General features: G+C 37.8%; 1 protein-coding gene across 1 annotated transcript; it reads left to right on the forward strand.

Moving 5' to 3' along the window:
- Positions 1 to 1,094: 1,094 nt before the first annotated feature.
- VTN (vitronectin) lies at positions 1,095 to 9,853 on the forward strand. Its single transcript, XM_053457087.1, has 8 exons — positions 1,095 to 1,233; positions 3,327 to 3,446; positions 4,744 to 5,025; positions 5,776 to 5,915; positions 6,288 to 6,444; positions 6,881 to 7,033; positions 8,381 to 8,689; positions 9,630 to 9,853. The coding sequence occupies exons 1-8, from the start codon at positions 1,167 to 1,169 to the stop codon at positions 9,731 to 9,733; spliced, it is 1,332 nt and encodes a 443-aa protein (XP_053313062.1). The 5' UTR covers positions 1,095 to 1,166; the 3' UTR covers positions 9,734 to 9,853.
- The last annotated feature ends 4,418 nt before the right edge of the window (positions 9,854 to 14,271 follow it).

Raw genomic sequence — 14,271 nt, forward strand, 5'->3', positions numbered from 1 at the left:
CTCCAAAGGCATTAATTGCCAAAGGCATATGGACTAGCCTCAATCTGCCTGTTGTTTTATAGTTTAAAAAAAGGGTTATTCCACACGTCCCAGACAGTCTATTGTTTCTACAGGGTCTAGGGTGGCTCGTTCATTTGACTGGGATTGGATGGTCCTCCTTTATACAAAGAATGCAAAGTTGATTAATGGATAGGGATGTAAAACATCAAGTCAACTCCATACATAAATGTAGTTATAAAACTGTGATTGGAGAAAATAGATTGTTTTCACTCCCTTAAAAGTTAATATTCTGACTATTGAATCAACAGCTTTAAACAATTTTCAAGGTATTAATATATCAAATTTGGTAAAAGCAAACAGAACAGAATTAGATAAAAATGTCCGTTGGAACTGGTTGGTGGATGAAGTGGTAAATAGCAGTTTGGAAATAGTTAAATATAGCTTAGTAGATAAGGGTAATTGTTGGGAACATATCAAATATTTTTTCTCTAGGTCAGATGATGGTTATAGCCACGTAGAATATAAAATGGAGAAAAGGATTTTTCTTGGGCAGAAAGGGGATATCATGACATATGTTTGTTATAGCTAAGAGGCACTTTTGGTTGCATTCTTATCTTTTTTTACTTATAAATGTATTCAGCTGTCCCAACCTTTAATTAAACTCCATATTGATCCCATTTAATCAGGGATCAGCTTTAGTCATAGTTGGGCCCAGGACAAGCCTATCCCAGTACACCCCCAGCCAAGTCATAGCTATTCCTGGTGCAGTTCTATGGAGATCATGGGGTTTTTGCGCCTCCTTATCTAGGGCAGATGTTGCAGGAGCTCAATAGGCTACAAATGTAAGCACGAGCCAATGGCTGCCCCTATTAATGGTCCTGCTTTTAAAATAGGAGTTATGAAAAGATTGGTTTTCATATCCTTGCTTGCGATGTCTACTTGGCAGTGAAATTACATTGATGAATGGATTCTATTACAGTAAACTGCTCAATAGTGTGTCATATTATAAGAGACAATGGGATTCCAGGAATAGGGCAAGGCTTTTTGATAATCTCTTTAATCTCTGTAAACAGAAGTGGTGAAACTGCAAACAAAGAAGATGATAAACTATCTGGTCAGAGAGCAGTGGGCTCCAGAGTAGGTCAGGACATGTGAGGAGGACAGACATGGCATCCCTGAAGCTGCTTCTGCTCCTTCTGCTGGGGGCTGTCTGTGTGGTCCAAGCCGCTGAAGGTAGGTGAGAAAGGGTGCAAGAGAAATGGATTTACTCAGCAAGCGCTCATATTGCTTCTGTTGTGTTAGAGAAAGGTCAAATAACCATTGAACCCTGCTGCAGAATATGATAGAGTTTAATGTAATTAAAAATGACTAAATATTTATGTTGTGTTTCTTAGTTTCTATGCTGTTAAATCCATTGCTGAAAACTTAAAGCTGCCCTGATACTTTTAATTGCAAATCACTTTACTTATACAATAACAGATGCAAATGCAACTGTGGGTCACTTCATATCAGTTGGTTAATGATTTCCTGCAACTCATGGCCAAGAGATATTGTGAAATATCAACAACAAACAAGATATTACATCAAACAGATAAGAGGGGAATGTCAGACTAGTAGATTCTATAGCAAGACATGAAAGTGGGTAGTTTTCTATGGATATGTAGAAAGCAACTCTCACACCCTCAGCCAGAGAGCGAAAGCCCATAGAGCATTGTACACCTCCAGATCTCTTTGTCGAGCAATATGACATTTCTGCTGGACTAGGAAACATATCATCATCATTTACTCCTATCAACCTAGACAGTTGCCTGTGTACAGGCAAATGGGGTTTCTGATTTATTATAGTATGCCTAATATATGGAATGTTCCTTGAAATGTTTTATTTGTGATCCGCTTTCATGTCTAAAGAAACACTGTGGGTATAGATCAGGCTCATATACACTTCTAGACACACAGATACTGCTGTCTGGGGCAAAGAGTCAACCGTTTTTTATTAGTATCATTTTAAAGCAAGTTGTAAAAACACTGTGTCAGTTTAAAAAACAATTACAGCTTTCACATAATACAAAACAGTGTATTTGTGCTTTGTATAGTTTGTGTCTTTGTCTAATCTGCTAGTCAGTAATTCCTTATCATACTGCCTTGTGGCAAATTATACAATGTCTTAATCACCCAGGCCATCTGGCAAATCTACTTAATTGGCTAAGCAAGGTGATAATAAAATTGTTGCTTCAACACATATAACAACATGAGTGTCCTCTTTCAACAAAGAATATTATAAGTATTTTAGTATTTTATTCTATTATGATTATTTTACTTGCTGTGTGCTGCATGCTATAGGGCCTTTGTCATTTTGGGCTTGATGGAGCTGAAGCACCCTTTAATAGGATCATCAGTCCAACAACAGTTCCACAAATATGTTCTCCTTAAACAAAAGATTAGTGATACTGTTTAGTTGGAGGTTGTTGAGAAAATTAGGTGGGGTTAGAGGGGTGCTGTTGGAGGAAGTGGCATTGGTGAGTGGATATCTAATTTTGTTCTCTTCCAAACAAAAGATGCTCGATCACAAGTGTCTTGTGCTCTTGTCTGGCCTCAAAAAAAAATTAGCTCCATACCTTGTCCTTTAATCCAGCTCTGTTACCAGGAATTGGTTATCTTTAACTCTAGCTTCCTTCGATGTTTTGATTGATTTCTCAGCAGACTGTAAACGTTCTAAAGTAACGTACTTAGAGCACACATGTTTTATGATTTATATTAAGGTGATTAGAGGACCCTTTCATAAAACAGTAGTTAGGTTAGTTATTTTGATGCAGAACTGATGTAGGTGTTCCATGGCTATTCTTCACCGGTGCCGCCCAGTACAAAGGACAGCCATATCATGCAGTTGTTGACATTACAAGCTAAACCACGCTGTAATAGAATGGGACTAGGGTCGCATTATTACACTCTAAAAGAAAGTCATGGAACAACAACTATTTTAATGAATAAACCACATGTCATCAGAATAAATGTCTGTCAGACTATAGTTAAATGTTAACTCTAGGTTGGTAGTTACCACTAAATATCAGGAAAATATTAATGTTTTCATTACATTGATAGGAGAAGAAATGTAGCTGCCCCTGGTAAATAGTGAACTTGAGTTTCCCGGCGACAAAGCCCCTCTCCACCTTCAGGACTAGATGTGATGTCTGTGCCCTCCATCTGTGTCCCGGTCCTAGTTATGGCTCTGAGTTTATTATACAGTTAATTTATATACTGTTACATTATATACTGTTAAATTAAATACTAATTGTATTTTGCTAATTATTTACATGATTTCATTACAGAGTCATGTGAAGGGTTTTGTTTTGATGGCTTTATCGCAAGCAGGAAGTGCCAGTGTGACATCCTCTGCACATATTACGGGAGCTGCTGCAGTGACTATGAGGAGGTCTGCAAACCAAAACGTAAGAACAATGTCAGCTAAACACACTCTGATATGTACAGTACAGTGCAAAAATTTTAGGCAGGTGAGAAAAAAATGTTGTAAAGTAAGAATGTTTTCGAAAATAGACATGTTAATAGTTTGGTTTTATCATTTAACAAAATGCAAAGCGAAGAAAAATCTAAATCAAATCAATATTTGGTGTAACCACCCTTTGTCTTCAAAACAGCATCAATTCTTCCACGTACATTTGCACAAAGTCAGTGAGTTTGTAGGCATTTAGTTAGGTGTATTATTAAACAATTATATCAAACAGGTGCTAATGATCATCAACTTTATTAAGGTAGGTTGAGAACACAATCAGAAAACAGCTGTGTTGAGAACACAGCTGTGTAGGAGGAATAAAACTGGATGAGGAACAGCCAATTTCACTAACAAGGTTAGTGAAGTTTAATGTCAAAAGTCACACACCATGGCAAAACTAAGTACAGCAACAGGACATAAGGTAGGTTTACTGCATTAGCAAGGTCTCTTCTTGACAGAAATTTCAAGGTAGACAGGGGTTTCCAGATATTCTGTCTAAGCTCTTTTGAAGAAACACAAGGAAACGGGCAACGTTGAGGAGACACAGTGGTCGGCCAAGGAAACTAAGTGTAGCAGATGAAAGACACATCATGCTTAATTTCTTTTCAATCAGAAAATGTCCGGCAGTGCCATTAGCTCCGCATCGGCAGAACACAGTGGGACCCTAGTACAATCATCTACTTTCCGGAGAAGTGGTCAGAAGTGGCCTTCATGGAAGACCTGGAGACAAGGCCAATCGACTTAATTAGTCGTACAGCCAAATCCTTATCCATCATGCAATACAATCAGAGAGGCATCTGATTGCCCCTTAATGTATTCTGCAGCATTACAACGACCCCAAACATACAGTCAATGTCATTAATCTATCTTGAGCATTCAAAAGAACAAGGAGTCCTGGAAGTGATGATATGGATGCCACAGAGCCCTGGTCTCAACATCAAGTCTGTTTCGGATTACATGAACAGAGAGAAGCCACTGACGCTGCCTAAATCCACAGAAGAACTGTGGTTAGTTCTCCAAGATGTCCGGAACAATCTACCTACCAAGTTCCTTAAAAAAAACGGTGTACCTAGAAGAGTTGATGCTGTTATGAAGGCAAAGGGTGGTCACACCAAATGTTAAGATTTTTTTTCTGTTCACTCACTGTATTTTGCCTCATGTCTCAAATGAGTTGTTCAGTCTCTACATCACTTGTAAAAATGAATGTTATGAAGAAAATGTGTCCTTTTTTTCAGAGACACGAGGAGATGTGTTTGCAGTTCCAGAAGATGGGGACTATGGTGAAGCAATCGAAATATTGAGTGGAACAGAGACTGTAAACTCAACATTATTTGAAGATACAACAATCCTTAGTGAAGACACAACGGTTACATACAGTACACTACCAACAACAACTGTGGCGGAAACAACAGTAAATGTTACTGACCAAACCCATCAGACACCAGATTCGCTGTGTAGTGGGGAGTCTTTTGATGCTTTCACCAATTTAAAGAATGGATCCATCTATGCCTTTCGAGGTACATGCTGGGGTTAAAATAAAATAGTACTTTTCATATTAATATGTTACGTTCCGCACATATAATGTATGAAAATGTACATGCACGATGAGACATCTTACCACCTATGATAATTCATGGTAAATTGTGATATTACAGGAGTTAGATCACTGGAATCTTAAAGCCACTTTCCAAATAGATTGAGATGTCATTTTATAAATATGAATATCAACATGAATAAGGTTAATCGTGCTCAGACATAGGATCTGATTAGTCATTCTACTTAATTTTTCATACCAACTTTTGACATATCCTAGGAACTTACACAAATGCAGCTTGGGTCCCTTGTCATCTAGTTCCCAGGAATTGCCAAGTCTTTGCCACCCCCATGCCCTGAGAGCCTCCAAAAATACTGGGAACCCAATAACAGTGTCTGTGTTACCCACTACGACCAGTTCTGGTAGCTCAATGCCATAAGCTTTCATAATATATAAGCAGATTTTTCTTATTTCTGTAGTGCTATGGGAGTATAGGAAGTATGCTTGTCAGATGCAGCTACACTTGTTTTGTATGATGTCCATAGGTTCCATTGTATTATATAATCAAGATCATTTAATACCATTCAACTCTACAGCCTGTTCCTCTGACTTGTGCGTGGCTCTTCTAGTTAAAGGCTTAGGCCGCACTGATCAGGAAAATGGTGTGACTGGGAAGCACGTACATTTTTATATGTAATAAGATGTTACTCTTACTGCTGTTTCTCCTCTTTAGGCAAATACTTTTATGAGCTTGATGATAAGAAAGCATTGGATGGTTACCCAAAACTTATTAAAGATGTATGGGGTATAGATGGTCCAATTGACTCTGCTTTCACCCGTGTCAACTGCCAAGGAAAGACCTATCTTTTTAAGGTAAAGGGATGCTGACAGAATGAAAAATGTTATATGGCCACCTAGAGAAAGAGCAATGTCAGATTTGTATCCATATTGTGAACCTATTTTACCTGGTGATCTAGTAAGCTGGCAGTGATATCTGTCTCTGCCATCTCTGGTCTCCTTGGTGTGCTTCCTTTTCTCCTGTTCCCTGGAATATGGAGACAGTAAAGAGCTTTTATCATATCCCATCATATGTGACAGGGAGACAACACAGATATATCAGTCCCCAGCAATAAAAGGGGTAATCATATTGTTCTTGGGGGAAAATGGGCTAGTAGTGTGGGAGGACCATGCAGCAATTAGGACGCAGCTGCAATAAACTCAGCTATCATTGCAAAATTGTTTTAGGGTAAACATTACTGGCGCTTTACTGATGGAATTCTGGATTCTGGTTACCCCCGTGAGATCTCTAATGGTTTCCACAAAATCCCAGATGATATTGATGCAGCCTTCGCTCTTCCAGCAAATAATTACCAGGGCAAAGAAAAAGTTTATTTCTTCAAGGGTATGTATAATCGTGTGCTCGTCCTTCTTACATCATGTGTAGCACAATTAATATATATCATATACATATTTATATAATTAGTTTTAATTTATTTCTGTTCTCCCTGAGTTACCCCAGGTCCAATGTACTTTTAGATTGTTAAGGATGTTTATTTTGCTAAGGGTGGTGGGAGAGGAGACCCAAAAAGCCTTACATTTAATCTGGTTTGTTGAATGCACCATTAATATTCTGTACTATGAACTCAGTTATAATAACACAGTCTTCATCTTCCTCTTCTTTTACTCACTTTATTGAAACTCTGAGTCCGTCTGGGTGCCTAGCTATTTAAAAATATGCACCGATCCATCTATAATGACAAATATTTACTTGAAATCAGAACAGTATCTGTGTCATTTTTTAGGGCATACAATATGTTTGTATTGTCTATTTCCAATAGGTAACAGATACTGGCAGTATGAATTCAAAAACCAGCCCACCTGGGAGGAATGTCTTGAGACAGAACCATCAGAGCTGTTTACACACTATGTAAGGATACAGGATAACAGCTTGGAAAACTTATTTGAACTTCTCTTTGGAATCTGGAAAAAAAGTAAGTCGGAAAACAGTGAGTTAATTTCACTGATTTCAAGATTGTAAGCTTGCTTGATCAATGTTGTTTCTGTATGTTATCTTGTTATGTTATATACTAATTGTTACATCCTGTTTACCTTTTGTACAGCTCTGCATAATCTGGTGGTGCTCTATAAAACAATAAATAATAATAATAATAATAATAATAATAAAGATCAAATAAATCAGATAAATACCAGTGGCACCTTCTGAGAGATTAAAAAATATATGCACTAATTAAATTATGCGGACCCCATTATAACCTCAATGCGAAAGAGACTCAGAACATCCAGTCGATGAGCCAATGATTGTCCCGATATCCTAACCCCCAGATTTAGCTATGCTACAGTAATACCCCTAGGTTTTAGGAACCCAACGCTTGATATATATACAAAGGAGCTGCAAATGAAACCCCAATTAAGGGCAATTCACTAAACAGTGAATATATGCGGATCCCCTGTCAATCAGGGGAAGGGGCAGGAGATAAGTAATGAAATAGTAAACCCCTTACCTTGCAGCATGTTACCTGTGGGATGGGATTAAAATATATAAATTAACCTATGTGATGCATAGAGCCCATGACATACCTCCTCCCTATGGGGGACTTGAAAAGGGAGAAATAGGCCTAGAGACCCCCCATCCCCTGCCCATTGGGATGGGTAGGTTAAAGTAATTATAACCCTTTGCAGAGAAATAGAGCCCAAGGTAGGAGAGAACAGGGTACTTCCAATGCACCTTTGCGGAGTCCAAGCACTAAAATGGTGCAACTTACACTTACTTTTAATGACATCCAGCAATGATCATCAAAGCTATTGACTCCCTAATTATGCCCAAATAAAGGTAGAAGAGCAATGATGTTTGACAGCTGTACTGAACCTTCTCATACTCCTGTGCACCCTCAGGTGCCTTGCATTCTCCTTTAAACTTGAAATGCATTGCAAGTCTATCTACTAGGGACTACTGGTGCTCAGCATTATGACAAACACACTTTTTTTAAAGTTTTTATTTTTAAATAATTTTTTTCTGTTTATATAGTTTTTGTTATTTAATGTTTTGTGAAATACCAAACTTGCATTCCATTACCTGCAGCTCACAAAGAGTAATATAGTTTTGCAGGCATTTGCATGTGAGGGCATGTGGCCTCTTTTGAGTCAGGTTGGTTGTGTTAACATAACGGACTTCTTAATTTCTCAGTGAACATGTTTGAAAACCAGAATGTCAGGGAACCCACTCTTGAAAATATCCTAATGTTTTTGTACAGATCTTGCCTACAGTATTTTTGGACTTTTGTACATTATTCTTACCATGTTGTTGGTCTGGTCACCAGGTAGCACAGAAGGACCACGATATATTAGCCGAGACTGGAAGGGGGTTCCCAGTAATCTGGATGCTGTGCTGCCAAGCAGGATATATGTCCCCAGACAAACAAGATCGTCCTTACGCCGTAGTAAAAGAAGAAAGTCTCGCCGTAGGAACAACAGGAGGAAAAGTAATAGGAGGACCTTCGATCATGATTTTCTTTACAGCTTGTTTGATGATGATGATGATGACGATGAATATTCAGATCCCGACTGGCTTCCACCTGAAAACATACCTCGTTGCCAGCCTATCCAAAGTGTCTACTTCTTCAAGAAAGGTAGGTCGAGCCTAGTAAAGCCACCAGCTTTTAACAAAACATAAATTCATTAACTGAAACTACCTGTTGCATGTGCCTTTTCTTTGTCAATCAGTGCAACCATTTCGGATACTTACAGTATATCTAGTTTAAAAGTTTGTATAATCAAAGCTGGGGGCAGGGCAGCATGTGGCAGAGACGGCATTGTCTAGTTACTTTCCTGTGCCAAACGCCCCTCCCTTCTCACCAACCCGCCCTTTGAAAAACTACCTGAGCCAATAAACAACAATCAGCAACTTAACAGTACGGCAGACGTAACTTTAGGAGTGGGGAGTGCTACGCGTGCAGACCCTGAGAGTGAGAAGATAGAATACCTTTCCTTGGATAAACACATTAGGTGAAACTTTATTTCTAGTACCTAGGATTTCTTAAAAGTGACTGTTAGTCCTGTTTTTCTTGTTCCAGCCAATCCCATTTCTAAGTTTGTAGAATTTCTTCCATTTGTTGTGCCTGTGTTCACCTGCCATATAAACAAATCCCAATCATGACTCGCCAACCTAGCAATGTCTATGATGTCCACCTTTAGTCCAAATAAACACAAGATAAGGATACTACCTATCAGGATAATTACTAATAGAAAGAAAATACGGAATAATCTAGAGCTGATCTTGTGTAGTGTCACAACAGCATTAATGGAAAAATAAAATGGACCATTGCTTTATAATTGGCATTATACAACGCACCATCAAAAGTCATTATAAAATGATTTTTAAAAAGTTGGTAAGTTGTATAAACATGTATGTTTTTGAGATATGTGTGTTTTATTAACAGCAGAGTGGACATTAAACATCTGACCCCAGACTCTAATGTCATAACCATGATTTTAGACTGGTAGGTATCATAAACTGCTTCAGTTTCTTGTATGTTTAGTATGATTTTATGTTTCTTTTTTCCTCCTCAGATAAATATTACCGAGTGAACCTACAAACAAAGCGAGTGGACAAGGTCTCTCCCCGTTACCCGCGGCCAATTGGAAAGTACTGGTTAGGCTGTGAGGCAGACTGAAGAGAGCATATTATTCAGTAGAGAATATTCTATATATCTATTAATGTTCTCTCAAACTAGAGCTTCTTGCTTCTGTGTGTATATGAAATAAAAGGTACAATAAAAATGCTTGACCATGTGTATGTGCTCTTCTTTCCATATGTACGGGGCCCATTAAGCTCCTTACTGCTATTTTCTTCCGTATGCCTTTACTGGGTGTCACACTGGGGCACCACATTCCTCAGGGTGCCAGACAATACAGATAATGACCTAACTACACTTTAAAACAGTAGTGGACAGATTTCTGGGTGGTTTAACCTAAAGGCAGCCATTGATGATACTAAACTCCACATGTTAGGGTTGAGTGGATACCTCCTAATATCAAGGGCAAACGAGTCATTTTAACATTGCAAAGGAGAAAAATCTCTCTCAAGAGTTCCAGGCGTTCTAATGAGAAACCTTGCATGCATGCATATAAAGTGTTACCCCTTATATCATGGGGGTGATTTGATGCTTTGAGCAGCCAGGACTATCGAGAACAGAAGAACCACCGGGAAGTACGGTTCTTGAACTACAGCTTCTCCTAAAAGGGGAACTCCTACCAAACATTTTATTAGCAGTATCAGAGAAAAACATGTTTTCAAGTTTTCTTTTTAGAAACCTTTCTAGGTTTTTCATTTTTAGACAGCTGCATATTAGTGATTATTATGTGTTCCAGCAGTTATATTTTAGCCTAATCTACTAGACAAGCACTTCCAACTCCTTATCACAATACATTGTGTGATAGAATCAATCATAGTGTGCGATAGAATCAAGATTGTCTCAATCACACTCAGTCACACAGCCTGATGCTGGCTAATGAAAGTCTATGGAGTAAAGGCCTTCATTAAACAAGCAGGATTTGGCATTCTTAGCATTGGCATAGCGAATCAGCTCAATGTGGTGTATGAGCAGGTAAAGCCCCCCAAAATATCACATGACTGATAACAACGGCAGCCTTTAGAACTTCAGATAAAGGAGGTGTATTGGAACAAAATTAGATGAAACAGTACTGAGACTTCCCCTTTAATGTAAGGGGCTTTTTGCACATTAAAGTACTTACAAAGTAGTTAAGGGTACATTGTTTATTGGTGGGACTGCATAGGGGCAATAAACTCACAGACCATTTAGCCCATCTAGTCTCCCTGTTTTTCCTGCTATAAATATTCAGACCTTAATTAGTTCGTTGTCGTGTCTTACATTCTGGATAGCTTTAAGCCTATCTCATGCATGTTAAAATTCCCTCATACTATTAGCATCTACCATATCTTCTGTTCCCTGCATAAACTTTCTTCCATTACTCTCCTCTTATCCTCTAACGTTCTCTTGTTCTAACATGTCTCTTCCTTTGACATAAACTTCCCTGTAAACTCCTGTACTTTGTTATTTTAGTATTATCTCTGAATTGGTAAACAAGCAAAAGATCACTAGTTATTTTATACCCTTTTAAGTTGTAATATCTAGCTACTCACATGTATTTTTTACATCATTGCCCTTCTTATAGTAATCATTTTTGAAAATAAATACATAGCTGTGACGTTTGGGTAAAGCTATTGCTCCCTCTAGTGGTTCTTACAGATAACTAGTCTAATAGAAGAAGACTTGGCCAACGAGTAGGTACTAACATTTACTTTTTCAGTTTGTCCCTGGAGGGCGCAAGAGGTTTCATAGAGTTTTTTTGGTAGTAGTGGTTTTTACATATAGAAAAAAAATTAAAGTTCCCCCAGCTGCTGGTACCTACTATGGTGGCTTTGATCCACAATTGAAGGAACTCTGGTGCACAAACCGCAAGGATGTCCACATGTTGTCCACAATAACAGGGCTTGTTAGAGGGGTAAATATCTGCAAACCAAAGTGCATAATTGAATTCAATAGGCCCATGGGGGGTAAACGTTTGGTAAAACAAAAATATGGCTTTTAAAAAGTTGCCAATTATTTGATCTGAATTGCAATGTTTACTTTATTTATACTGTATCAACAGGCAGGCCTAGGAAATGAATATACTTCCCTACAATATAAGCTGAATATCATTCAACAATCCCTGGACTTATACAGCCTGAGAATTTTGCCAGGCACTGCGGCAAACTTTTTCCAAGCAGGATTTCACCAACTAACTGCAAAATAAAAACTGCTGCAGAACCATTGTAGCTTTCACCGCCATTCTTGTGCCAAGTCTCTGCATTGGCAGTCGGTTCAAGGACTTCCTGGTACAAGTGATCTTTAAAAATAATTTTATAATACGGTTTTATTTTTTTTTTTTGTGTTAGTTGGAGAAATTGGGGAGTGCAATTTAAAGTTGGACTTGTAGGAAGTGAAAACGTTTTTGTAAAACTGAAAAAATGTGGGGAAAGTTACTATATCATTATTTTACTTTCCAAAATAAAAATGCTATTAAAGATGCAAGGCAAAGTGTCCTGTAAATTACAAAAAAACAAAATCCCCAATGCATGTGGGGTGTTTCTGTAATCCACCAACTTTTGGTGCAGTTGCTTGTAACATGCAAAAAATCCTAAGAAATGCAGAAATTTTAAGATATATATATAAATATATATAAATATATATATATAAATATATATGAAATAATTTTAAAATCAATATACTTAATGTACATAAAAATAGTGATATATATATATATACATATATATATATATATATATATATATATATATATATATATATAATTAATCTAGTTTAAATGATTAAATGAAAATCATACATTTTTTTACTTATATCCTAAATGTTTCACTGTACTACCAGCAGCATCAAAACAAAGTCATATCAGTCCTTGAAAGATATATGACTTTTGTGGGTACACCAACAATAATAACTTAAACAAATTTAAGGTGAAAAATGCTGAAAAAACTAATGAATGAAACCCTATGAAGTTACCAAGGCAAGCACAACTCTTAACTCTCCGGACAATACACCTACTAAAAATATTGACCCTCAGTCCTTTGAAATGTTTCCCAGCTTCCTCATTACAAACACGGAGATTATCGCAAGTCTTTTCTGAGGTGATTGGGGCCTGCATCTCATTCATTAGGCTGTGAAGAAAGTGCTAACAACCTATACAGAAGGTGTAATGAGGAAAGGATGAATGGGCCTCAAAGAAACAATAGCTGAACACCCTTGTGGCCGTCTGTCTGTGTAAAATACACATTGCAGCTATACATCAGGCAGCAACCAAACCGGGATACATCCTGCTAGCTGCCCTACAGAACGGGAAGACATTTCTAAACGGCCCTACAACTGGCCATCAACCCCAACTAATAAATACATATCTGTGCTTCACTCTCTTCCCACAAGGTTTGATTCCACGATAGAGGAGCCATCAAGCTATATAATTAAGAAAATATCATGATGTTACAAAATAAAATAAATATCCAAACATAAATAGGGTGGGAAATTGCCATTTGAACTCACTGGCTTCGCTTTACATTGCGAAGGGCAAAAATGGCAAGAGTCTACTGAAAGATGGCCTAATCCATAGTTCATTTACTGAGATGACGCAGAAAACCCTACGGATTTTACCATGCATTAGAGCCAACCAGGACATGCTCAGTATGGTTGGCCATATCTTTGTCATATACACTAAAATTCAAGCCTGCACATTCCCATTTTAGTGAATAAACCTCAATATCCAAAAATCTATGAGTTACTTATGTAATGTTTTAAATTATTTTCAATTATGCATGTGTAAGAACATGGGGTATGTATCAATAAAAGAGTGAGTGTCTGTAGCACCCCGCTGATCTCATGGTATATATGTCGCCTTCCGGTAGTTATCTAATGAGTTGTGAGCTTTAGTGAATACCCGAGGTGAGAACTCAAGGTGGTGCCCTTTACCAGACACTTCACATCTCAAATACACTTGAACGTCTTTGACCCTTACTTAACAGATAGCAAAGAGGTAAAGAAGAAGAAGACTAAAGACGTCGGAGAAGCCTCTTATGCACTCTGTTATATTAAATGCAATAATTGTGACATCTTTCAAGAAAAAAGGTTCCCACAGTTCCCAAACTATACTAAAAATAAGATCTCAGCCCAAATCTGGTTTTAAGGATGTATCTGATTTTTACAATTACAGAGCTTTGATCGTTAGCATTCTATGAAAAGTCATCACCAACACCAAAGCTTGTAGCAATATATCTTTTTTGCCACTGCTTTACTGGGCAGTATATAACGGTAAGATATCACACCAATTATGTTGGTCCCCATTGGTCCAAGTTGCCCTTGAGGTGTGAAACCTATGAACATGTGAGGCAGATTACACATAAATAATTATTACTTTACAGCTTTTATTAAGGAAGTTGTCATAAATACCTTAAAGTATGTATTTTATAATTTGTATTAAAGCTGAGGCAGACTAAGAAAGAGAAAGGACTACCAGGAGCCAAACACTAGCTTTCCGAATTCTGGTGGCTACAGCTTCCATCACCCTGTTGGATTTATGGACATCATGCAGGGACACCCTTAGTGTTAGTAGCTTGGGGTGCCTGGACCTGGGAAACGGTCACCCC

This window comes from Spea bombifrons, chromosome 2 (genome assembly GCF_027358695.1).
Source record: "Spea bombifrons isolate aSpeBom1 chromosome 2, aSpeBom1.2.pri, whole genome shotgun sequence".
Taxonomy (NCBI): domain Eukaryota; kingdom Metazoa; phylum Chordata; class Amphibia; order Anura; family Pelobatidae; genus Spea; species Spea bombifrons.

Excerpts from the sequence above, each read along its gene's own strand:
- VTN (XM_053457087.1), top strand. The coding sequence starts at position 1,167 with ATGGCATCCCTGAAGCTGCTTCTGCTCCTTCTGCTGGGGGCTGTCTGT. Across the intron at positions 5,916-6,287 it reads GAAAGACCTATCTTTTTAAG|GGTAAACATTACTGGCGCTT; the intron begins GTAAAGGGATGC and ends AAATTGTTTTAG. Across the intron at positions 7,034-8,380 it reads CTTTGGAATCTGGAAAAAAA|GTAGCACAGAAGGACCACGA; the intron begins GTAAGTCGGAAA and ends TCTGGTCACCAG.